Here is a 26,094-nt window from a genome sequence, read left to right on the forward strand (position 1 = left end):
TCGATTCGTAAAATAATAATTAAAAAAAATCTTTGAAGTATTACAAACCTTTCTTATTTGAAAGGAAAGGATGACAATCATATTCTTCCCCCTTTCTTTTTCTTTTTAAAATATTGTCTAAAGAAATGTAAACAGTCACGTCACAACTACCAGGCTACGTCACAACACGCTCGTTGCATTTCCCGCTAAACTGTTTCGTTCCTACATTGGCGAGAAGAGCAAGACAGTAATCCTACGTATTGACAGTGAACCAGATCAGTTTTCCTTGTTTTCAATATAAATTTTATGAAAATGTATTCAGATATGCTGCGCTCGCCCCAACGGTCACACCGTAATCATATTATTGCTTATTTTGAGACGTTAAGTAAGGAACGATAACTCTGGGTAGAGTTGGTAGCTACTCGGCTATTCCCGTAACCGCAAAAAACACCAACCAAACACAGTTACGGAAAAGGAAAAAGAAGAGCAATCAGCGGGGAACCAGTTTAAGCGGGGAACCAGTTTACCTCACATACTTCCGGTTTAAGGGAAAACTCAAAATTTCAGGCGGCATGGCTGATGTTTTAGATTTACATGAAATAGAAGAGGGAGGGGATGAATTTGAAGTAGACGAAGAAGGAGATCGTAAGTTTAATGATAATAGAAGTCTACTATGCACCCTAAACAGTTTACGATTGATTGTTTTACTTACTAGAGTTTAATGAAGGCAAGCTGTAAATTAATCCGAGATTCCTCTGACTCTTATCTTCGCTTTTATATTGAAAAAAAAATCGCTTTCCAGGGCTTACGACTTTTGTGCGTACTACATTTACAGCTAATCCGAGTTCATTGCTATTTCCGTGCTCTATATAAAATATTTCAAATGCAATGTGTATCTTGTATGATCCTCTTCAATGTACGTATCGGAAGTTTATTCTACAAATAGATCATGATTAATACGATGCTATCGCCGAGGCAGTGACCTAATTCAAGTGATACTTCATTGATTTCTTTGCGCACGACGTCAGCACATAAACACACAAAATTCCATCGTTTAAATGGTGATAGCATCGTAATGTTTACGGTGTGACCGTTAAGACGAGCAAAGGCCCATAACATCTTACAAATTCATTTAACGTGGGAAATATCACGTGGTTGATGTAAACAGTGCATTGTGATGTCATCATTAGCTGCAATTTTTTTTCTTTCAAATCAAGCAATTGTAGTGAAATTGGGGGGTGGATTTTTAGTATTTCTGGTCGGGCTCGGAGTCCTCCGAGCCTGCACGTGATTTGCTCTCTCTCATGATCAGTCAGGTAATGTCCAGGAGAAACAGTAGGGGTGGCGACAGTTCCATAGTAGTGGCTCAGCAGTTAGCGGGATGTCCTGGGAATGTAGGTAACTCTTCCCCAGGGCCTCTGCCCAAGGGTGATTTGGGGGTTTCATCTTTAAATCCAGGTTGGGATACCTTGTCCGTAGGTCAAGTAGGGGGGTACCCTGAACCAACTCTGCCAGTTATATTGGACGAGCAGGTTGGTTGTCCCAGCGTGGTGGGTGGGCCATGCCATAGAGTCCTCAGCAGTAATGGGTCGGTATCTTTGGAGAACACCTATTACATTAGCCGTACTAGTAGTGGTGGTAGTCATGACCAACCTCAGTCTCCCCATCATTTGCCCATCTATGCAAACGAGAGTTCCCCAGGGCCCCCATGTCACCAGTGCATCTCGCAGGGTAAGTCAGGTGTTGGTGCATCACAATTGAAGTTGCAGACGAGTGAGGTGCCTGTGAGGCCTATGGGCAATGCAGATAGGAGGATGCGTTTCGGTCTCTCGCCAGTCAGACGTGGGATTAGACATAGCAGGTCAAGGTCGAGATCTCCACTCGTTAGTCATGTCAGTACAGAAGACTGTAAGGCTGCTAGTAGGGATGGTCCCAAGTTGTCTAGTCAGTGCGTGTTAGTTGGTCGGTCTCCAGGGACCGGGGCTCACAATAGGTCGGGGCAAGTGCTTCGTAAACCCTTATTAGGTCAGAGTTGTGGAAAACATTTTTAGATAGCCAGTCATTCGGACTGACAAGAAAGCAACATAAGCCAGTCCGAAGTGATTTAAGCCAGTCCGAAATTTAAAGTCACAAAATTAAAATACACACACCAAAAGTACACAACATTTATTTACTTTATTAAACATCTTTATACTTCATAATTACATTTAAACAGTCTCCATTTCTATCTCCTCAACAATCTCCTTCAATAAGTTATCATTGGTTTCAAAATCTTGCTCCAAGCCCTCATCTGAATCTACCTCACTCTCTCCATCTTCCGCCTCAGCTCTATCCCTGTCTAAACCTTCCATCTCTACTCCCTCACTCTCAACTACATCCTCACTCTCTTCACCCCCACTCTCTTCTTCGACCTCATTCTCCCTCAAAAGTTCATGCTCTTTTTCCACTTCACTTTGTTCTTCAGATTGTGGTCTCTTCTTAGATCTTTTGTAAGTTGCCCGACGCCTTTGTCTTGAGGGGGAAACCTGAGAAAATAATAATACAAAATAAAACGATTCCACTTGCTTGATTACGGTACACTTAATAGATAACTAAATTTCTTAATAACTAACCATCCACTTGTCAATAGCTGAGTTGGGGTCAAAATTAGCTATTGAAGGAGACTGCAATCTTATGACCATCAAGTCATTGAGGTGGCTTTCTGTCAGGCGATGCCTCCTGTCAGTTTTAATCAATTTCATTTGATTAAACCCCGTTTCATTAACAACGCTTGTTGGAGGAAGACTGTGTACTAGATCTATCAAAGAAAGGATGTTTGACACACCACTGCAGGGTTCAAAATTAACTTTTTCAAGCACTAGTCCGTACGGACTAGTCACTGTTGATGTTCACTAGTCTGCAAAGCATTTTACTAGTCCGTCCAGTGTATCATAAAATGATCTTCCATTTTATTCAATAGTATTTAATCAAACTAAACACATCACAGTTGCAAACAATTCAATTTCTGACACCTACAGAAGAAAAAGAGACCACCATATTTTATTTCGCATTCAAGATCTTCAGAAGCATACAATATTAACCTCTGAGTTAATCCTTTTATAAACGTCCATAAGTGCGTTCGAGATCGACGTTCCTGTTGTTTTGGTGTTCAGATCTTAGAGTCACAGGAGTTCGAAATTTTATCAATAAAGTCCAAAAAATTCACTCGATTGACCGAGTCATGAGCTATAGTGTTATGAACTACTGTGTTAGAGTCGCGAATGACGAGAACACGTGCACACAAACGTGCATGTTCTCAGACCACAATACTTGCAATTCTTGCACCTAGAACACGTTCTCGTGACGTGTACTAGGCATTCTAAGAGACTCGGACAAATCTTGCTAAAAATCTTTACCAATTCAAGATTGATTTCCGAATTTTCACTAGTCCGTACGGACTAGTGCTATAACGAGTTCACTAGTCCGACACGTTTTTTACTAGTCTCGGACTTACGGACATGAGTTAATTTCGAACCCTGCACTGTCACCAAAGGCAGCATGGATATCTTGCCAAGGAGTATCCTTAAATTTCCCACCAAATCTAAAATATACACAAAAAAACTGAACTAAACAGATTTATCAAAAAACATTTTATAACCTTAATTTCCATTTTTCAAATTTTGCCATATAATTAATCAAAATGGTACAAAATGATGTATGCTAATCAGCTATATTGTTCTGACATGGAAACACATACCTTCTGTATACAAGACATTTCAGCATCTGCCATTCCTCCATTATTTCGGAGACATCTATATGGGCATTCTCCAGTGTATTGCTGAACCTGTTCACCAGAGTCTTCACATGTTGTGACCCATACTCTGTGAAAAGACAAGCAGATTACATCAAATTTGTACTGTTGTAATATTCACAACCAGTGTATTTACATCTCTGTAAATATTATTGAAAAAAAAGGAGAGGAAGTTTTTCGTTGCATAGACTTTAGATTTTTTTTTTCAAATTTATTGTTGTATTTAGAATGTTCAATATCCCTTTAAGGCTTACCATTTGGTCCAACATCAATTATTTAACAAAAGGGCTGAAAAAAAGAAAACACCAAACTTGTAAACTATGAACAATAAACAAATCAAAACAAGCAAATAACAAGAACTCTCATGCAATGACAAAACAACAGTCAAAAACAGAAATAACAATATTTACTTTCTTGGTTTTCCATGGGCCAGTTCTTCAAACACCCAATGGTAGTTGCATCCAAAAGCTCCCCACTCAGGTCATGATATCTTTCATTGATTTTCTGGATTATCTTTTGGACTGTACTTCTACTCTTTTGTTGCACGTCAAATGAACTCCCTTTCAATGGATAACCAGACCAGGACTTGTCTTGAATTATACCTCGTAGTTTGTCACTATTGCTAAAATTATCAGAATTTATACCAGTACATTCTTTTTTTAACATATTAGGCAACTTAAGCTTTAAATATGAAGATCATCTCAAAATTCAACTACTCATTAATTGTAAACTCCATCTTACTTGGGATCATACTGTTCAAGGTAATCCAGTGTGGCCAAAATGGCAATTCTTGCATCCCCAATGGTAATGTCCTGCCTTTGCAGTGTGAGTGATAGTCTGACTAGTGGACTAATGATCTCCTGTAGCAAAATATACTTGTATCAAGAAATTTATGAAATACGAACATCACTGTTCATTATTATATGTTTAATGGTAGCCAAATTAACTTTATAAATGTAAAAACAATAATTTACCAATAACATTCCTGCATAGATCATAACTGATGATGATTCAAGCAAGCGTGCAAGCCCATTAGCTTTTGAGTTTGTATGTGATTCATCCTGCAGATGGTGGGAAAAAGCAGGATAAGTCATGAATAATGTGTCCAGAGCACGTCTCATGTGAGGGAGCCACCTTGTAGCATTCACTCTATGGGGCAATGTACCTATCAAGTGCAAAACCTGCAAAAAATGGGTTGTGATGCAATAATTGTTTTTGATTAAATAATATGTGTATTCATGTTATATTAAGTTAGCTTCAGTAATTGGAAATAAATGAATCATACTTATTTATTACTTATTTCTAGCATTGTAACTGGGAACATACCTTCATACATTCTCTCAAGTTTTTTCTTTGTTTGGAGCTGTTCTTGTAAAAGTAATACAACCCCAGAAGAAGAGTGGTAAGACGTGTGTAGACTGGATCATTCTTTACGGCATCCTTGTATGCTAGTTCAAGGCGATGAGCCAGACAATGAACCCCGATTATCTCTGTGTAATCTTTTTGTAGCAGAGCAACTAGGCCATTATGTTTCCCCATCATATTGGATGCTCCATCGCACCCAAAACCAACTAGTTTCTGCATTTGATCAGAAAGTTTATTTTCCTGAATTTTTTTATGTACAAACTGTAATAAGTCACGTGAAGTTGTGGATCTTGGCTCTCCAATGCAGAGAAAATTCCAACTAATTTTCCCAGCAGAACAAAATCTAATGAAAATTGTCTCCTGCTCAACAGTCCCACTGTCTGTGCTTCCATCCATAGTTATAGAAAAAAAACTTGGAACCTTTAATCTGTGATAAAACTTCTTCCTTCACTGAATCTGAAATGCACTCAATGAATGCAGTAGCTGCCCATCTGTTATTGTACGTTGACCCATGTTGCAATCCCTTTGCCTCATCTAGAGAATTCATCCAAGTAAAATCTGAAATACTTCGATTATGCATGGATGTTTCAAAATTTCAGTTCCACCATATTTCTAATGGATTGGTTCATTGTAACCAATGTTTTCTGGGCAACAGATTGTCTGTTTTCCTCTGCATCTTGTTTTGCTTGTGAAATCTCCACAGCTCTTCGGTGAAGAACAGAATTTTCATGATCTGTTATAGAAGAGTACCTGTAATTTGTTGAGCCGACGATAAAATTTTGTAAGCGGTTCTTTGGTACGCAGCCTACAGTGCTGTTAGTGTCAATGCAAATACTGTATGTCATTTTAACGCCATCGAATTTCAGCCATTCTCGCCCCTCTGTCCAATTGTGTTTAAATTCTCTTTGTCGAGATCTTTCGTAATTAACCTTGTCTTCATCTGTTTGTTTACGTTTTTTACCTGGTTTCGCTCCAGCTGTAAACTTAATGGGCCACGCGGCCATGCTGGTTTCGCTGTAATCAGCCTCGATCTCGTTTAAGGAAAAAGTATTACGCAATCGCATTTTAATTTTATAAGATGCTTGCGCAGAAAAATGCGCCGATGCTTACAGGAACCAAAAAAATCAGGCCGGTCATTTGGACTGGCATCGATGGCGTTTTTACCGGTCACAAGCATTTTAAATCGGTTTTGCCGGCATGACCGGCAGTTTTCCACAACTCTGTAGGTAGTTCCAGTACAGCGGGGTCGACGGTCGAATGTCATGAGGTCAGGATGCCAATGAAACCGAGTAGTTGTGAGTCTGTGGTGGACAGTAGTGTTTTGTTGTCGACGGGTGTGGTTGTTCAGAGGGCCCGGAGTGAAGTAGGGGTCAACGCAGACGGGAGTGCTGCCAGGCGCAGATGAGAAGTTATGTGGTTGTCCGGAGGACACTGAGGCAGGTGTTAGTCACCAGGTTGGTGAACTGGAGAACACCGGGGATAGTGTTGGTTGCCATAGTGATATGACTTCTCGGGGTAGCTCTGGGTGTTCTCTGGGTTTTGATGTTGACATGGCTGTTGATGTGTTCTGCGATGTGGATGATGATCTTTCCACAGTCGAGTCGGGGTGTCAGGTTGAGGCACGATCTGGTGTGGTCGGTATATCATGTCTCTCAGCTCATGATTAGGTGAGTTTGAGTGGTTGGACCAGTAGTGCTGGACGGCGGGAAATTGATGTGGCACGGGCTCTGGTCTTGCATTCTGTTGATGGCCAGTTCTCGGATGCAGAGAACGAGTCTGGGGGCGAGGATGCAGTTGAGTGTCATGTTAGTGAGTCTGGATTATTCCAGGTTGGAATCGATGCATGCGCGGAGGTTTGTGATGAGGGCTGTGTTGGTATTCCATGCAATAGTGAAAACATGCAGGCCTCAGTTGTAGTGTTAGAGACTGTTGCTGAGTCTAATCATTACCAATGCCCCAGCCATGATTGAAGCAGTGGCCTATCAGTTCCTAGGGGCGTCTGTCCCCAAGGCACCTGATAAATGTACCATTGTGTGTTGGTCTGATGGAGGGTGTGTTGTGTCTGCATCTCGTGGAGATGACCCCGCAAATGCGGGGTTTGTGGCTCTGTCTCGTTCAGCCTGGTGGGATAGCAGTGTTCCTTCTCTGACTGAGAGGCTTCCTCCTGATAAACGTCTAAGCAATGAACGGGATGGGTTTGTTGCTTGTGGCTTCGCGAGTATCCATTGGTTGTGGGATGATGGCTATGCATCCCAGGTTCAACTAACAGTGAACCAGGGACAACCTAGGTTTGGTCATCGCAAGGGGGTACGAAAGAAAGTTAACGAGTTATGTGAGGGGTGTGAACTCCTCCATGCACACAGTACCCCGAAATGCGGGGAAGGGTAGATTAGGCTGCCATAACCCAGCTGTTCTTGGGCAGGGGTGTTTCCGGATCTGCTGACCTGGAATATGTGATGTCCTCTGGTGTGATGTGCCGTGTCCGATGTCCAAGATGATGCCTATCTTGTGCCGTTTTCATGTGGAAAGTTTGTGACTCTGTGATGTGACTTTCCTGTTACTGGATTTTCTGTGATCTGGATCTTCTGTGAGGCGTTGTGTGACCGTGACTTCCTGTGTTGTGAACTTTTTGGACTGCTTAATTGCTATGATTTTATAGAGTAAAGTTTATCATACTGTAAATCATAGGTGTAATTCATTCATTTATTTGTAGATTGTATATGTATCTATTGTAAGCTACAGTGCTGCAGGCTCAACTTATCGGAATTGGGACATTCCTCCTCAAAACGGGGGAGTGTAGTGAAATTGGGGGGTGGATTTTTAGTATTTCTGGTCGGGCTCGGAGTCCTCCGAGCCTGCACGTGATTTGCTCTCTCTCTTACCCGCGAACTCTAGGCAAGCGGACGGGGATTTAATTGCGCAGCACTTTAGTCATTGTATTTATTAACCCCTTGTAAGTTGTTCTGTGTATTTGTGAATATATCTGTTTATAAGTGTTTTCCGGTGTTCTTTGTGTGTAGGAAATCACTTTACAATTATCCACAACAAAATGTACGAAGGCATGGGAAAGCTTTTCTGGAATTTAAAATCATTTGTGGTACTTTCCAAACTATTTATTTGTTTTATCTACTGGGTTGTCAATGAAGTATACCGCAGTGACGGCGACATTTTCCCGGAAGCATGGGTAGTCCCCATTTTTCAGCTGATGAAGAGTAGGGCTGAAACAATCGCTGTTCACTCGAACCGCGATTCACGGCATTCGGTTCAATTTTCGGTTCAACATCTTCAAATTTCAATTCGGTTCATGTTTACATTTTTTTCCGGAAATAAAGAATTCAACGCGGATTTTGGTTTTTTACTTTACAATTTATTACAACAAAAATGGCGGACGCTAACTTGGGAATCGCGATTAAAAACTCCGGCAAATGTAAAACGTATACGGTACCAATTTTGACGCACCAGATGCGGATTTCGACAAATAATGTCTTTTCAGTGATGCTCAAGCCGAAATTTTGGAAATTCGAAATAACAATAAACTTGTAGGAGCTAAAAGGAAAATTAGAGTGCCAAAAAACTGGAGCCAAATTCGTCCAAGGATCAGAGCTATGCATGAGGGAGATATCATCCTTAATTTTGAAATGAATTCCTAAATTTTATCCCAGGAATTAAATATACATCCGTATTTTCAAGGTAGTACAAATCTAAGGTCCCCTGTATGGAAGCATTTTGGTTTTAAAGAGAACGGAACTGCGGCAGTATGTAGAATTTGTTTCACAGAAATAAATTACCATTGTTCTTGGATGTTTTATAGCATGTTATTAAGGATTATCTCCCTCACACATAGCTCTAATCCTTAGACGAATTTGACTCCTCTTTTTGGCACACTGTTTTCCCCTATAATAGCTCTAAAACTTCATTGTTATTTCGGATTTCAAACATTTCACAGAAATAAATTACCATTGCTCTTGGATATTTTATAGCATGTGATTAAGGATTATCTCCCTCACGCATACATCTTATCCTTAGACGAATTTCACTCCACTTTTTTAGCACACTGTTTTTCCCTATAATAACTCTAAAACTTCATTGTTATTTCGGATGTCAAACATTTCGGTTGAGCATCACTGAAGAGACATTATTTGTCGAAATGCGCATCTGGTGTGCACATCAAAATTGGTACCATATAAGTTTTACAATATGAGACCGTATTCCGTTAATGAAAACAGTGGTTTTCAGGAGGAAAAAATGAAATAAAAACATGAAAGTTGTATTTTTTAAAATTGTTTATCAGAATTTTTGACAACTATTGAATTGAATCGAAAATAATGGAATTGTGGCATAAGAATCAAAAATTGAACCGAACCATGAGGTACCTGAATCGTTTCAGCCCTAAAGAAGAGCAAATCACATGACTCAATTGCGTAATAATTGGAGCGAGCGCGTCGCTTTGCTCACTATTAATCATGATATATTTGTAGAATAATCTTCCGATAACTAAATCCTTGCGTCTTGGAAGATAGATCCACGAAAGAAAGTTGTAAGAGGTAGGTTAACAGGGTTTGACATTTACTTTTTTGAGCACTAGACCAGTCGGGCTACTTCAAATGATTTTTACTAGATCTGACCTTACATCCACTAGCCCGGTAAGTGGTAAAGTCCCGGATAGCGATTTTTCTCTCTCGATATTTCTCTCTTAAAGAACACATCACATGTTTCTAAACTTTTTAATTTTTTCAGCAAAATTAATTCATTTCATGCCTAAAACTACTTTACATGTGTTTTAAATGAAACAGTTTGCATAGTTTATTAGTTTTCGAGTTTGAAAGCGATAAAATTCAAATCTTGCGATATGTATATTTTCTTCGATATTTTACGCACCATTATCTGTGACGTCATATGCGACCTCGAGTGAGAAGATTTGAAAACAGTTGTTAGCCATTTCATAAACAGATTCGATTTAATTGACAAAAAAACCAAACAATTATCACATTAACGGCTTGTAAATAACGCTGCATTAGGGTGTTTTGTGCCGTTTAAGGGTATACTTGCTGTCAGTAGAGAGGATTTGGACTGGGTTTTTTTCAATTTTCGAAGGAAGGTATGAAGGACAAGATGTGAATATTTTTTGTCGGCACAAAGACTTTGCCATTAAAAAAAATCAGTAGAATTTGTCCCTGTACTTTATCAAATAAGCACTTGGACAAAGACGTAGATAAACTGCAAGAAAATGGTTCTATCGAAGCTACGCACTGTTACATATTTAGGCCTAAGGCATATGCTTTCCGTTCTGCTCTCAAATTCAATACACACTCGAACCAACTGACCTTCACCTTGTAACAACATATAGGCAGAACTTGTGCTCACACTTTTCACCAACTGGTAGTTTTAGAAAAGAAATTTAAAGATAAAAGATAATTGAACTTTCAATTATAAATAATAAAATATGATATTTCCCAACTTTGAAGTGAATTATAATGCTTTCATTTTTTTTAAGGAACACGTTCATAACAACAACAGCACGCCACGCTCCCACTTCTTAAGTAACAATTTGTAGATTAAAAAAATAATGATTAATGAAATTGCTTGAATAAAATAATTTAAAAGTATTGTGATTTTCACTATAAATTTGATCATTTTTCTTTTTTTTTCTTTTTTGAAATGCACCCGTGACAATAGGCCTAGTTGTCAATGATACATAATCATATATAGGCCTATCTAACCTATCCAAAAATAAATTTAATATTAAATGCACTGTTTATTTTAGAAAAGCAACAACGCTAATTACAGTTGTTTAAAGAAATGTCTTTACCAAATAGTGTTTAGACAGCGACCCCATGTAAACATTATTTACTCGCAAATGCAGATTTCATACTTGCTTTCCTCGCTACATTTGGGTCGCTATTTGTATGCACTGGTGGCTAAAAGATATAAGACTCGGGGAATTTGTCAACATCGAAATAAATGTTATCCATGGTAAATAAATTTAAGGCCCCTAAAACCCGAGTTTTTAAAAATATCTAACACTACTTTTACAACAAGTTGATCGATGAAGGTCGCATATGACGTCACTGTACCACGTGACTACCTATCTAATTAACTAGGCTTTTTGAAATCGGGGCTTAAATTTAAGTCGGTATTGTGACTAATTATCGCAATACTTCAGCAAACGAAAAATTACAATTAATGTCTATAAGCATAAGCAGTGATTGGGATAAGCACGCGGCCTGCGCCATAGTCGCATTAAATAAAAAAATGGCGCATAGAATATTAAAACACTGCGCCGTTGTGGCGCATATCGTCGATATACCTAGTTTGAGCTTTTCCCCACTTACTTCGTAGATATACGAACTTTTCAACTTTTGAGCTGATCCCCCACTTAATCTATATTGATTAAGTGCTTGAAAAATCTTTATCGCTGTTAATGCTTTAGTAATAGTACAACTTTACGTTCTTTTAAGTGCAATTATGACTTAGATTTCCTCAGTATCTAATCAAACAATAAAAAGTTATCTGATTGGTTAATACCGTTAAATTGCATTTTCAATGTGCACGGACTGGAGATGCCATGGTGAAAAAATTCTTAAGCCTGACAAAGGGAACCTGACTTTAATTTTGGTCTGAATGATAAGCCAGTACTGGCAGTAGACACTGTAGGAGCAGATGGAGACGATGACGCGGAAATGTCAAAACAGACAATCACGATGAGAATCATTACTTTAGCAAAACGTGAATTTAACACAAATAATAAAACTAAAGTTACCTATGGCATTACAGTCTGTCAGTAGTGTTTAGATTATAATTTACTGGTCTCTCGGACTTGTGATTTTAAAATGTCCCATAAAAATTTCAATATTGACACTAGCTGGTAATGCGCCATTGTCACATTTAGCAATTTGCTTATCCCAATCACTGCATAAGGAAGACAAAATGCATATAATTCTGTATACTTTGAAAACACGAGATGTGTCCTTTAATGCTGCATGCAATAAGACACAATTTGCAGAGGTTACTGTTTGTAACCTAGGTACATAAAAAATATATACTTTTTCTGAGAATTCTTCTACAAAAGTACCAAACCAGAGTGTTCACCTGCCAAAAAGCGGTAAATCTAGTATGTTTTATAAATGTCGGAACCCAAACACGGTCGAAGACACTGACCGATTTCCACAGCCTCTTTGTAAATACTGGGTTCTAAGTAATCCAATTCATGCAAAAATATTGATTAAGACTACATTTTATGTTTCTATGATTATTTCCACAACAAAGAATAATAAAAACTGCTGTATTTTGTGACCGTGATATTGTTTTAATCGGAACAAGTAAGTCCCTTTAGTTTGGTAAATTCGTACCTAAACAGCATACGCGTACATGTAAAACGATAGTTGATGATGTCTGTCGGTAAATAGTAATGATTATAAAATTAATCAGTGACTCCGTTGCCCAGAGCAGCTCTGGCCATGCGAAGGTTCCCCATTCCTGCAAGAATCATGTTATTTTGAATGAAAATCTAAACCCCGAAAGTAAAGAAACCATACTCCTTAAAGTAAATAATGTAACCCAAGTAGTGTGCTTTTACAATATTTTGTCGTTTTGATTAAGAAATAAAAAGGAATTATGATAATACAGTCTTTAATCATCTTGATGATGAAATGAAAATGTTAAGATTTGTCACTTCTCTTCGATAAATTACATATAAATTCAGTGATTGGGAAGGCCATGCGCCCTGCGCCATATGGGACATTCGGGTGAAAATTGGCGCATTAAATTATCTAATCCATCCAAGCGCCAAAGTGCGCATTCATTATCGATTGTAACTTACATTTTTAGTCCCCTACCGACGAAGTCAAGGGGACTTTAGGTTTGCGCTCCGTCTGTCCGTCCGTCAGTCCAGTTTGCGCACTTTTTTCTCTGTTCTTGCAGATATTTATTTTATATTTGGTATGTGGCTTTGCCATAACAAGTTACAGATCAAGTTCAAATTTCGTCTCGGTCCGTTGATTTTTCACTTAGTTATGCAGAGTTCTTGAAATTTCTTTTTAAGTGTCAGACATTTGGTCCGATACTGTTAGAAATAGTGTCAGCCCAAACAAAATTTTGTCAGTCCAGAAAAAAATGCATTGCTTTTGAGGTTTTTATAAATTTTATTTATAATCAACTACATGTGTTATTGTATTCAATCTCCATCTCAGCTATACATTCATGAATTCTCCTTTCATACCCTTTCGCATCTTCCTCACACTCTGAATCTTCTTCAATTCACCGATTCACTTTTATGCTCCATTTCTCTCTCATCCTCCACTTCTCTCTTACCCCACTTCTCTCTCACCCTCCACTTTTTTCTCTATCCTGTCTATTCCTCTCAACTTCTTTCTCATCTTCCTCTGTAATCGTTTAAATTACTCTCCCTCACTTTGGCCCAGGTGTAGTTGGTCTCGCGACTTGAGCAGATGGTGTCACCTAGTAATAGGTAAAACCGCATCAAACAAAAGTCATTGTCTACCAGATTCCCGGTTTCTTTTCTCCTCGTAGTTCTCACAACAGATCCCTCACGTTTACGTTTCAATGTCTTGCCGGATTTAGCATCGGTTTGAAAATTTATGGGCCACATGGCCGCCATTTTTCCCGGTAAAAAACGGACTTCGATCCCGATCTTTTATCGGCCATCAGGACTGACAATTAAGTAATTTGTGTCGGACATTTACTACTTTTATCGGATAATCCGACATTACCGACACTTTTCAAGAACTCTGGTTATGGCCCATGGATTTAGAAAAATAGCATGAATAATCAGTTTTCCAGACTTTTTTTGGTTGTGCTTGGATATATGCATTTGATATTTGGAACATTGCTTTGTCATAACAAGTTACAGATCAAGTTTGAATTTCGTCTCGGTCCGTTGATTTTTCACTTAGTTATGGCCCTTGGACTTTGAAAAATAGCAGGAATTATCAGTTTTCTTGACTTTCTTTGGTTGTGCTTGCAGATATTCATTTCTTATTTGGTACATTGCTTTGCCATAACAAGTTACAGATCAAGTTTGAATTTCATCTTGGTCCGTTGATTTTCCATTAAGTTATGGCCCTTGGACGTAGAAAAATAGCATGAATTGTTAGTTTACATCCAAGTTTCTTATCTCTGTAGATAAGAATTAAGAATACTACACTCATTAAAACTTCTAGCATAGTAATACTACAATATAGATAAATTATTCATGATTATCTACATGTCACAGTTTATTGACTTGGTTAAAGACCTAAACCTAATTATAAATTTGTCTTTTTTCTCGGTCTAGTCTCTACTCGAATAGTAGTTGATTTCCAATCATTCCTACCCTGGTTCCCCAATTTTCCCTTTTACCATAACCTACATAATGAACTTTGAATATTGTTGTGGTACAGTGATTTTTGCAACCGGTAGGGGACTATGTATTGCCATGCAATACTCTCAGAATGCTTGTTGTTATCAAAACACCTCTCTGGGGTAGCTCTAGACCACAGTTTCTGCAGATGTCACTCCACCTGAGATCTATTGTTAAATGTTTGATTGACAGACGACTAACAATTTGGGGGTGTTCATTTAAAAGTTGGGTCTTTAGGAACCATTGGGCCAAAGAAGTTTACATTTACACGAAAGCTTCCTGACATAGTGCAGATTCAAGTTGGTAAAAATCATGTTCCCCGGGGATAAGATGGGGCCACAGTAGGGAATCAAAATTTTGCTTCTAAATATATAGGGAAAATCTTCTGAAAAATCACTGGGTCAGAAAAGTTTACATTAACATGAAAGCTTCCTTACATAGTGCAGATTCAATTTTGTAAAAATCATGGTCCCTGGGAGTAGGTTGGGGCCACAATAGGGATTAAAGTATTGCATGCGAATATATAGGGAAAATCTTTAAATATGACCCGAGGTGACTCAGGTGAGCGATGTGGCCCATGGGCCTCTTGTTTGTTGGATGGTATCTTCTTACAACAACTGTGGTACTTATTTGAGGGATTTTCTGTTGTGATATAAAGTACTGTATGTCTACATGATAATTTTGCTCCAAATTATGAGCATTTGTAGATCATGGATTGCTTAGCGTAACCATGAATTAGCAATGTCTATTTACATCCATTTTGTATACAGGTGAATCTCGATGGCTCAAACAACGATCTATCGAAGTTCTCGGTCTCTCGAAGTGGAATCATGGTCCAGATTATTTTCTCTATGTAACAAAGCAAATTTACTATTGATCTCTCGAACGTTCGATCTCCTGAAGTGAAGTTGGGTCCCGTAAAACACATTTCATTTGTATTTCACTCTAGATCTCTCGAAGTGGTGGTAGCGAACACCCACCGTTACCCAAGCGTGTAATAGTTTCTGCTTGGACCTTACCTTGATTTTGTTGAATGCTGGAGGATAGTGTAGTTGTGGTAATTAGGTGTTTACATAGGTGAAACATCGCCCATGCTTCTTTGTGGAGGTGACACACTTGAGTATATAATTGGCTAATTGGTCGGTTTACACCTTACACTGGGGTCTTGTGTCGTGATGATTAAAATTATTAATATATAATCCGACTATGAATAAAATCTATGATTTGTTTTGACTTGACGACAAGAGCATAAGTTTTATACATTAATTTAGAGATCTACAGAGTTTTAAATTTCTTGAGTTTGTTCTTTGTGTAAAGTTTCCCTAAAACAATGTTTTAATCATTCGTTAGAATTTTTGCTTTTTGTAAAGCGACATAACATTGTGCTCTGTTTAGTTAGCGATCGTAACAGCTTTATCGAAACTTGGTTTTGTATGCCTATCTTAGCATGATTAAAGAACAAATAAATACATAAAATTTGAAATTTTTTTATTAATGCAAAATAAGGTTCTTTATTTTGATATCAAATTAACTATGCAGGGCTTGAAATTAGCGAGAAATACTCGCAAAATGCGAGTATATTTGAAAAATAGCGAGTAAAAATAATGGACACTCGAAAGTCTTAGCGAGTGGTGATTTACAAACTATGATCGTATCGTATCCGTTTTATACGGTGATGTGCTATTCGCTTTTCTCAAACTTGCACCCTGAATCATACAAACGCTTACATGAACGACCAATTTCAATAACCGTTTTTATCCGGGTTTTTCTTTTATGATTTTTTATGAGACTCGGAGTCAAACAAATGCTTTAGAGATCGGACATTGCATATGGACATGTGCCACGAGTCCTGTTCACCTATAGGGGTGATTAAATTGAATAATTCCAAGTATGATGTTTTTGTTGTTCATTTATCTACAAAAAAATATCGGAGTCTATGTTTTACCAAGTCTTCCGGTAGTTATTTTTATCAGAATCATGAGAATGTCCTATCTAAATTTATTGTCATATTGAGGTCGGGTTGCAGTGACGACACGGGTGCATTTCTCACCGCGTAGACGATTATCAAAAAAGTCATAGGACTTGTGATCGTGCTGCTTATAAAACCACGAGTCCTGTATTCGCTTTAAAAATCACTAGTGACAACCCTGAAGTGGCATGAAATTGGAAGACTGGATCTAGACCTGCGGTAAACAAATTGTGGATTAGACTGTTATAGGTGCGATAATCAAGAGACCTAGACATTGCACCATATGACTTACGTAAGTTAGTGTCTTGTCCGAACGATGCCTGTTGACCCACTAGGCTCAGTAATGATGGGGAAAATCATTGATTGAAAAATATATATATATATATATAAAGAGCACTGCTTCATCATTTTTATTTTAGCTTGTAGGTTTTCATTTTAGCCTGTGGATTTTTTACCCACAGGCTAAAATTAGCCTGTGGTAGAAAAAGTTAATTTCGACCCCTGCTATCTGACAAATATGAAGGAAAACATGTCAAATCGATATGATCTTGGTAAGCATTTCCGGTTACTTTAAAATCTTAACCATATCGGCGGACCTACAATTTCCGAATTTCGAACTCTCGATTTCTCAAAGTTTTATCAAGGTCCCTTGAACTTCGAGTTATCAAGAGTCACCTGTATGTAATTTATATTTTGACAGTGGTCATGACTTTAGTCACTTTACGCAGGCATATATAGCACTAAAGTATAGATCCTGTTAAAAGAAGCACACACACAGTATTCTTCATCTTTGATTACTATTTTCCTCCAACCTATTCCATTGTTGACAACAATGAAGTATGAGTTGACCCTTGGGTCCTTCAGGCCTTTGATTATCATATTCTGATATTATCTGGGGGCATGGCAACTAGTGCAATAGTTATGATTGTTGATCCATCCCAGAAAATATCAGAATGCAGAAAACATTAGACATGGACATTATAACTGCTAATTCAAAATGTCTTACGAACGGTATTGTGAATAATTGGCTGTTTTGTCTGCATTTTTATATCATAAAAAACTTGGTTAAAAGACTTTAAATTTGACGCCTTTGTGGTCCATCAGGCCTTTGATTGTTTTCTTAGATATTTATGGAGTCTACATTACTGAATGTGCTTAAAATTTATGAATATTGTAAAAAATAACAGAAATATTACAAAGATGAAGCTTACTTACAGTCCCTGAAACATTCTACTTTACCATTTTTCCCGTTCGCTCTCCGTTTACAGTTTTGCGCTCACCGTGCGTTATTCACCGTTCACAAAGCGTTCACCGTTCGCTCTCGGTGCGTTCACCGTGCACTCTCTGTTTACAGTTTTGCGTTCACTGTTCACTGTCATTCGGAACACCAAAGTCAAAGGATCGATTTTCATAGCAAGGCAAAATGAAAAAGGAATGTGTGCATAAGAGTGAAAGTAAACTTTCTTATTATATTGGAAATTTGATTCATAAAGTACAAATATTAGGGTTATCAACTGCAAAAATTCAAGGAAAACTGCAGATCACTCATCATTAATCATTGTTATTATCATTACAAATCACAAGTATTGTTTGGTGTAAAAGTGGGAGAAGTTCTGAATGAGAGAAAAATGCAAGATTGAGAAATAGTTATCTGGTGGTGCCCAGTTTTTAGAACCCAGATACAATGTACCTGGGAAGAGACCACCGACCTTCCGAAAGTAAACTTGGAAACTTTCTCACACCGGTGCGAGAGGGATTTGAACCCACGCCGACCAGAGGTGAGAGACAGTCTTCACGAAAACTCAGTGGTCCGAAGACCGAGGCCAGTGAATTTTAGGGTTGGGTCAGTGAAAATAAAAAATCAGGAAGTTTGATGGGCTTGTAGACTTTTTGTAAGTCACATTAAATATAATATTGGATTTAGATATTCTAAATGTCTTATTTACTTAAATTACCATCAAAATAAAACAATAAATAGCACATAAAGTAATTGTTTTGACATTGTGGTTTGTTTATTTCTTTAAAGTAAAGAACGATAACTATACTTGTAATTGTCAAGATAACTTGTACGTTGATCACGTGAATATTCAACGAACAACTTATTGAAACAACGAAAATGGCCGCGTTCTGTATCTCGGTAACTGCTGCTTTATTGCATTGTCCAATTAAAATGAACTTCGTCAATTGCAGTTATAGTTTATAGAATTAATCAATCGTTTACATTTGATTTTGAAGTTGGTAGAGAAGGCTACTTCCTAAGGTGCACGCGTTTGTGAAAAATACGTGAATTGGTATTTTTCTGGTATCGACAGAAAGGATGTCTTAGGGTGGATATGAATATGAGTAATAAGCATAGTTTCAGTAAAGTAATTGTACAGTTTTACAATCCATTCCATAATGTATGTGATAAATATATACTATGAAAATTTGGGGGGGGGGGGGGGGGGGGCAGTAAATTTCACTGTGGGCGAGTAAATTCTGACAGTTCACTGGTCCGACTGGCCAGCAAGTTTTAAATGTTTTCGTGAAGACTGGAGAGGCCATGTGATATTGAATGCGATGCTCTAACTAGTGATGTACCGATTATCGCCGACTTTCGATTGTCGGTCGCTATAACTGAAACGATGTGAATAATCGATTGTCATTTTGAAAATCGAAAATCGCCGGTATTTTTTTAATGGTATGAATATTCCTGCCGCGACTTAACTAAAATAAAAATGGCTGACAAAGCTGAATCACCCAATAAGGTTGAATATTGTTGAGAATCTTTCACTCATATGGAGACGTCACCATTGCCGGTGAAGGGCTGCAAATTTAGGCCTATGCTCGGCGCTTACAGTCTTTGAGCAGGGAGGGATCTTTATCACTCCACACCTGCTGTGACACGGGGCCTCAGATTTTTGCCTCTTACAACAAGCAAGAGGTAGTGAGGCTCTATTGTAACCCAAATCCCATAAGAACTACAACAAAAGTCGAGAGATCTATCCCCAACCCGGGCAATCTAATTAAAATTAGATCCTATGATCCGCTCATCTGTACTATCGCTATAGTAGATGAGCGGATCATAGGATCTGATTTTAAAATGTATCCCAGGAAAACCAAATCAAAAGTATGGGGTTATTAACTTCAAATTTCTAATGATTTTATTCTATTTAATTTAATATTTAGGGTAAAAAATAAAGTAAATTTAATATATTTATGCCATAAATTTGAAATGAATAAAATTCAATTATTTTTCAATTAATCAATCGAAAAGGTGCATCCGATTAATCCGATCATCGATTCTTTTTCCCGATTGCCCATCACTAGCTCTAACCACTCGGCCACGGAGGAGCCTTCAGTTATGAATTTAACCCATGTACATGTAACGAAAAACGAGCAACGAGTGCTGGTGCGTGTACGAAAATGAGGCAGTTTCAGTTAATGAATACCTCGCCCCCACCCGAATTATCATTTAACATTTTGAAGTTTGAGCAAAAACACAACTTATTATTGTATAGCTCAACAATGAAACAATACACCATCTGTTGTAACCATTTATTCCAGTGTTTCAACCTACAAATGAAAGTACAAAAATTACCAAATTCATGACAAAACTTTGTTATGTAGTTTTCACATCAAGATAAATCCTACAAATTAGTTTGAACAGCCATTCAATATTTCCTCAAAACTGCATAACAGTCTACATCTGATAACTAGAGAACTCATACTTAGTAAATCTACATGAATTTACTCACACATTGATGGGTCCAACATTATTGAGCTATAACATACTAAACAAAACGTGGGATTATCTATCCATGCATGCCGTTCCAAAACAAACACACTTCCGGTAAAATAAACCAAAAAAAAATAGTGGCCAACTATAATATTTCCGGAAAGTTTACAATATCGTTGACGATACAATTATATGTTATTTTGTCTCACTTGACAAGAATTCTATATAAGTTTATTATCTTTCTTAAGCCCCAGGGCTCAAAATTAGCGAGAAATATTCGCAAAATGCGAGTACATTTAAAAAATAGCGAGTAAAAATAGTGGACACTCGAAAGTCTTAGTGAGTGGTGATTTACAACCTATGATCGTATCATATCTGTTTTCTACAGTTATTTGCTTTTCTTAAACTTGCACTCTGAATCATACGAACGCTTACATGAACAATCGATTTCAACAACCGTTTCTATCCGGATTTTTCTTTTATGATATTTTAAGAAACTCGGAGTCAATCAAATGCTTTAGAGGTCGGACATCGCATTATGATGAAAAATATAGACATGTGCCACGAGTCCTGTCCACCTATAGGGGTGATTAAATTGAATTCCAAGTATGAGATTTTTGTTATTCATTTATCTTTTAAAAAAATCGGAGTCTATGTTTTACCAAGTCTTCCGGTAGTTATTTTTATCAGAATCATGAGAATGTCCTTTCTAAATTAATTTATTGTCATATTGAGGTCGGGTTGTGGTGATGACACGAGTGCACTGCTCACCACTTAGACGATTATCAAAAAAGTTCATAGGGCTCGTGATCGTGCTGCTTATAAAACCATGAGTCCGGGATTCGCTTTGAAAAATCACTAGTGACAACCTTGATGTGGCATGAAATTGGAAGACTGGATCTAGACCTGCGGTAAACAGGTTGTGGATTAGAGGTGCGATAATCAAGAGACCTATACATTGCATCATATGACTTACGTAACTTGGTGTCTTGTCAAAACGATGCCATTAGGCTCAGTAATGATGGGGAAAATCATTGATTTAAAAAAAAGATATGAAAAAAGAGCACTGCCTCATCATTTTTATTTTAGCTTGTAGGTTTTCATTTTAGCCTGTGGATTTTTTACCCACAGGCTAAAATTAGCCTGTGGTAGAAAAAGTTAAGTTCGACCCGTTCATATGTATATATATTCTCTGCCTAATTATGAAGTAAGTACAATCCAAGGGAGAAATCCGAAATATACCGAATGAAGAGACAATTTTGCGTTCACTGTGCACTCACTGTTCACTTTGCGCTCACCGTTCACCAAATTGCATTCACTGTTCGCTCCATGTGCTTTCACCGTTCGCTCACCGTGTGTTCACCGTTCGCTCACCTAGCGTTCACCATTCAAGTGGGAAAGTAGAACGTTTCAGGGACTGTACCAGCTGACATGGCATTAAACAAAAAAAATAATAATAATCATGCAATGTGCAATGTTTCCCTGTGGTTACAATCTAAAGATAAGGATCTATTAGGTGACATTTGCGCATGGTGGCAAGAAAAGGAGAATACCCTGATACCATAGAACCCACAATGTCATAGGAAGGAACTTCAAATCTTCCTTCATATCAGTATTGCATTTCTTTTTTTTTTCCAAATTTCAGAGGGTTTACTGAAGTTAAAAGAGAAAGCTAAAAAAAGAAAAGGAAGAGGATTTGGAGCAGGTAAATGGTAGATAAATAATGCATTATACACATATTATGAAAAGCAGAACAATTCAATCTATTGCCAAGTGGTCCCATACAAACAAAATGATCAGCTGAATGGACTGTTGCATTTATCCATAAAAGACTTTCTTTTGTTAATATTGCCAACTCCTATGGTATTTTTAAACGTTGGCTACTTATAGCCACTGTCTTATGCTATCGCTTCAGTGGTTGTTCCTGTATATACACAGGGACCCTAGTTTTATATGGAGGTCATGATGCAGACATTATATAATGTACTTGAATACCCAATCTGTTAAATTTGTATGCACATCCATGGCTGCAGTTCTAACTGAAAACACTATGAAAAAGGCCACAAATAAAATAAAATGAAATTGGCCCAGTGGTTCTGGAGAAGATTTTCAAAAGTCATCAATGTATTTTCACTATTTTGCTATTTGGAGAGCGAAATAGTGAAAATACATTGACGACTTTTGAAATTCTTCTTCTCCAGAACCACTGGGCCAATTTCAACCAAACTTGGCACAAAGCACCCTCGGGTGAAGAGTATTCAAGTTTGTTCAAACGAAGGGCCACACCCCTTTTCAAGGGGAGATAGTAGAGAAATAGTAAAAATACATTGATGACTTTTAAAAATCTTCTCCAGAACCACTGGGCCAGTTTCAACCAAACTTGGCACAAAGCATCCTTGGGTAAAGGGGATTGAAGTTTGTTCAGATGAAGGGCCATGTCTCCTCCAAAGGGGAGGTATTCACAAAATTGCAAAAATAAGGCGGGGTCATTATGTCTCCCCTCTTTTAGGGGGAGACATTGTTAGCCGAGTTGCAATGAAGTTGAACTCGGCTATTGGTTTGGTGATGCGGTTGGGCGTCAACAATTGGTTTCCGGATGATAACTCGAAAAGTTTACAATCTAATCAAATGAAACTTTGATATATTGTTGGGTACCAGGTAAGGAAGACCCCTATTAATTTTGGAGAAAAGTGGTGAAAGGTCAAGGTCACAGTGACCGAAAATAGAAAGAAAATTTCAGAAAAATTTGGTTTCTGGATGATAACTCAGAAAGTTTAAATCCGAATCAAATGATACTTAAAGATATTGTTATGTACCAGGTAAGGAAGACCCCTATTGATTTTGGAGAAAATAGGTCTAAAGTCAAGGTCACAGTGACCGAAAATAGATTTAAAATTCCAAAAAAAAATTGGTTTCAGGAGGATAACTCGAAAATTGTTAATTTGAATCAAATTATTGATTTTGGAGAAAAAAGGTCAAAGGTCAAGGACACAGTGACCGAAAATAGATTGAAAACTTCAGACAAATATGGTTTCTGGACAGTAACTCGAAAAGTTTAAACCTGAAATTAGTTCTTCACAATTATAAATATGCCACATCATTTCTGACTTTACAATGTATCCCATGCAACTCGGCTCATGCACCCCTGGGTGCATATATTGATTTTTTTTGTACTTTCCGACTGTCTATCTGTCTGTCACAAAATCTTGTGAACACTTCTCCTATATGGCTTATTGGATAGACTTGAAACTTTGTACAATGCTTCATTGCCATTTGTAGATGTACATATTGGTGGCACAGGAGGATCCAATGATTTTCCTAAAAGTTATAGTGGAACTAAGAGGGGTTGAGGATGTAAAATAGCTTGTGAACACTTCTGTATGGCTTATCGGATAGATTTGAAACTTTGTACAATGTGTCATTGTCATTTGTAGATGTGCATATTGTCGGGACAGGAGGATCCAATTATTTTACTAAAAGTTGTAGTGGATCTAAGAGGGGTGGAGGATGTAAAATAGCTTGTGAACACTTCTCCTGCTATATGGCTTATCGAATAGATTTGAAACTTTGTACAATGCTTCATTGTCATTTGTAGATGTGCATATTGTCGGGACAGGATGATCCAATTATTTTCCTAAAAGTCATTGTAGATTTACATGTAAGAGGGGTGGAGGAGGTTAGAATACTGTAGCTTGTGAATGCTTCTCCTATATGGGTTATCTGATAAACTTGAAATTTTGTACAATGCTTCAATGCCGTTTGCAGATGTGCATATTGTCGGGACAGGAGGATCCAATTGTTGTCCTTAAAGTTATAGTTGATCTGAGAGATGGAGGGTGTAAAATAGTTTGTGAGCACTTCTCCTATGTGGCTTATCGGAGTTCATAATGTCTATGTTTCTGCTCATGCTTTCTCCTCCATACCATGCAGTACGTACATTAAGGACAGGAGGTTTCATTTGCAGCACTTCCAATTTGGGGAGCTGGGGAAACATTTGTTTTTAGCTCACCTAAGCTTTTTTGATAAAAATTTGTCCATTGTCTGTCGTCGGCAGTGTCGGCGCCGTTGTAAACTTTTCACATTTTCATCTTCTCCAGAACCATTGGGTCAATTTCAACCAAACTTGGCACAAAGCATCCTTGGGTGAAGGGCTTTCAAATTTGTTCAAATGAAGGGCCATGCCCCCTTCAAAGGGGAGATAATCACAAAAATGCAAAATTTGGGTAAGGTTATTTGAAAATCTTCCTAAGAACCACTGGGTCAGAAGCGCTGACATTTACAGGAAAGCTTCCTGACATAGTGCAGATTCAAGTTTGTTCAAATCATGGTCCCCGGAGGTAGGTTGGCGCCACAATAGGGGATCAAAGTTTTACATAGAAATATATAGGGAAAATCTTTAAAAATCTTCTTCTCAAGAACCATTGGGCCAAAGAAGTTGACATTTACATGAAAGCTTTCTGACTTATTTTGTAAAAATCGTGGCCTCCAGGGCCTCCAGGGGTAGGTTGGGGCCACAATAGGGACTAAGGTTTTACATGCAAATATATATGGAAAGTCTTCAGGTATGGGCCAAGGTGACTCAGGTGAGTGATGTGGACCATTGGCCTCTTGTTCATAAATATAGGCCTCTTGTTTCATTTTTTATCATTCATAATGTATATTTTGATGTCATTTTCATTGCTATTGTGTCATAAGATCAAAGTGCTGCAATGCATAAAAGATATCAAAATAAAAATATGTACTGAAGACCTTTCAGTGTGAATGTTTTTGTTTGACTGTCTTACTGTATTATGTCTCCCCTTCAAAGGGGAGACATATTGTTTTTGTCATTTTTCTTCTTATTATTATGTCTCCGAACACAAAGTCTCGGAGACATATTGTTTTTGCTCCGTTTCTTATTATTATGTCTCCGAACACAAAGTTTCGGAGACATATTGTTTTTGCTCCGTTTCTTATTATGTCTCCGAACACAAAGTGACGGAGACATATTGTTTTTGTCATTTTTCTTCTTATTATTATGTCTCCGAACACAAAGTCTCGGAGACATATTGTTTTTGCTCCGTTTCTTATTATTATGTCTCCGAACACAAAGTTTCGGAGACATATTGTTTTTGCTCCGTTTCTTATTATGTCTCCGAACACAAAGTGACGGAGACATATTGTTTTTGCTCCGTTTCTTATTATTATGTCTCCGAACACAAAGTGTCGGAGACATATTGTTTTTGCTCCGTTTCTTATTATTCTTATTATGTCTCCGAACACAAAGTGTCGGAGACATATTGTTTTTGCTCCGTTTCTTATTATTATGTCTCCGAACACAAAGTGTCGGAGACATATTGTTTTTGCTCCGTTTCTTATTATTATTAGCTCTTCTGAGCCGAAGGCTCAAAGAGCTAATGCTATGGCCATTTGTGCGGTGTGCGTAAACTTTTTAGAAAAAGGGCTATAACTCAAGAACCCCTTTCAAATTTGTTACAGGGTATCATTGGCCCAAGGGCTTTCATACATACTAAATAGAGGGATGTGACCCTTTAACAAGGGGAGATAATCAGGAAAATACAAAGAAAAGTAGTGGTTGCTAAAAAATCTTCTTCTCAAGAACCACTGGGCAGATTATCACCAAACTTACACATAAGGATGAGGATATGTTGTAGATTAAAAATTGTTCAAGGCATTACCCTGGGGCAAAGGGCGTAGTCTCAAGGTCACTTCAAAGTTGACCTAAATTTATATTTCCTTAAATCTTTGATATTTTAGTCATTATAAGGACTAGGATCATCAAATTTTGACAGTTGATGCATCTTAGGACCTTGTGTCAAGTTGTCTCAAAAGTAGGTCACGGTGACCTACTTTTTGAATTTTGCAGGTATTTATTTTAAAATTAATTTTGATGCACATCTTGGACACTTTGAAGC

At 37.8% G+C, this 26,094-nt stretch overlaps 1 protein-coding gene across 1 annotated transcript in view; it reads left to right on the forward strand.

Annotated features, from left to right (window-relative positions):
• Positions 1-425: 425 nt before the first annotated feature.
• The window catches only part of LOC125664673 (RNA-binding protein 8A-like), a 38,896-nt gene continuing 13,227 nt past the window's right edge, over positions 426-26,094 (forward strand). Inside the window, exons 1-2 of the mRNA XM_048897531.2 lie at positions 426-624; positions 21,825-21,884. Of these exons, the coding sequence (XP_048753488.1) occupies positions 552-624; positions 21,825-21,884 (133 nt within the window). The 5' untranslated portion in view covers positions 426-551. The remainder of the gene's footprint in view (positions 625-21,824; positions 21,885-26,094) is intronic.

Source organism: Ostrea edulis, chromosome 1 (assembly GCF_947568905.1).
Source record: "Ostrea edulis chromosome 1, xbOstEdul1.1, whole genome shotgun sequence".
Taxonomy (NCBI): domain Eukaryota; kingdom Metazoa; phylum Mollusca; class Bivalvia; order Ostreida; family Ostreidae; genus Ostrea; species Ostrea edulis.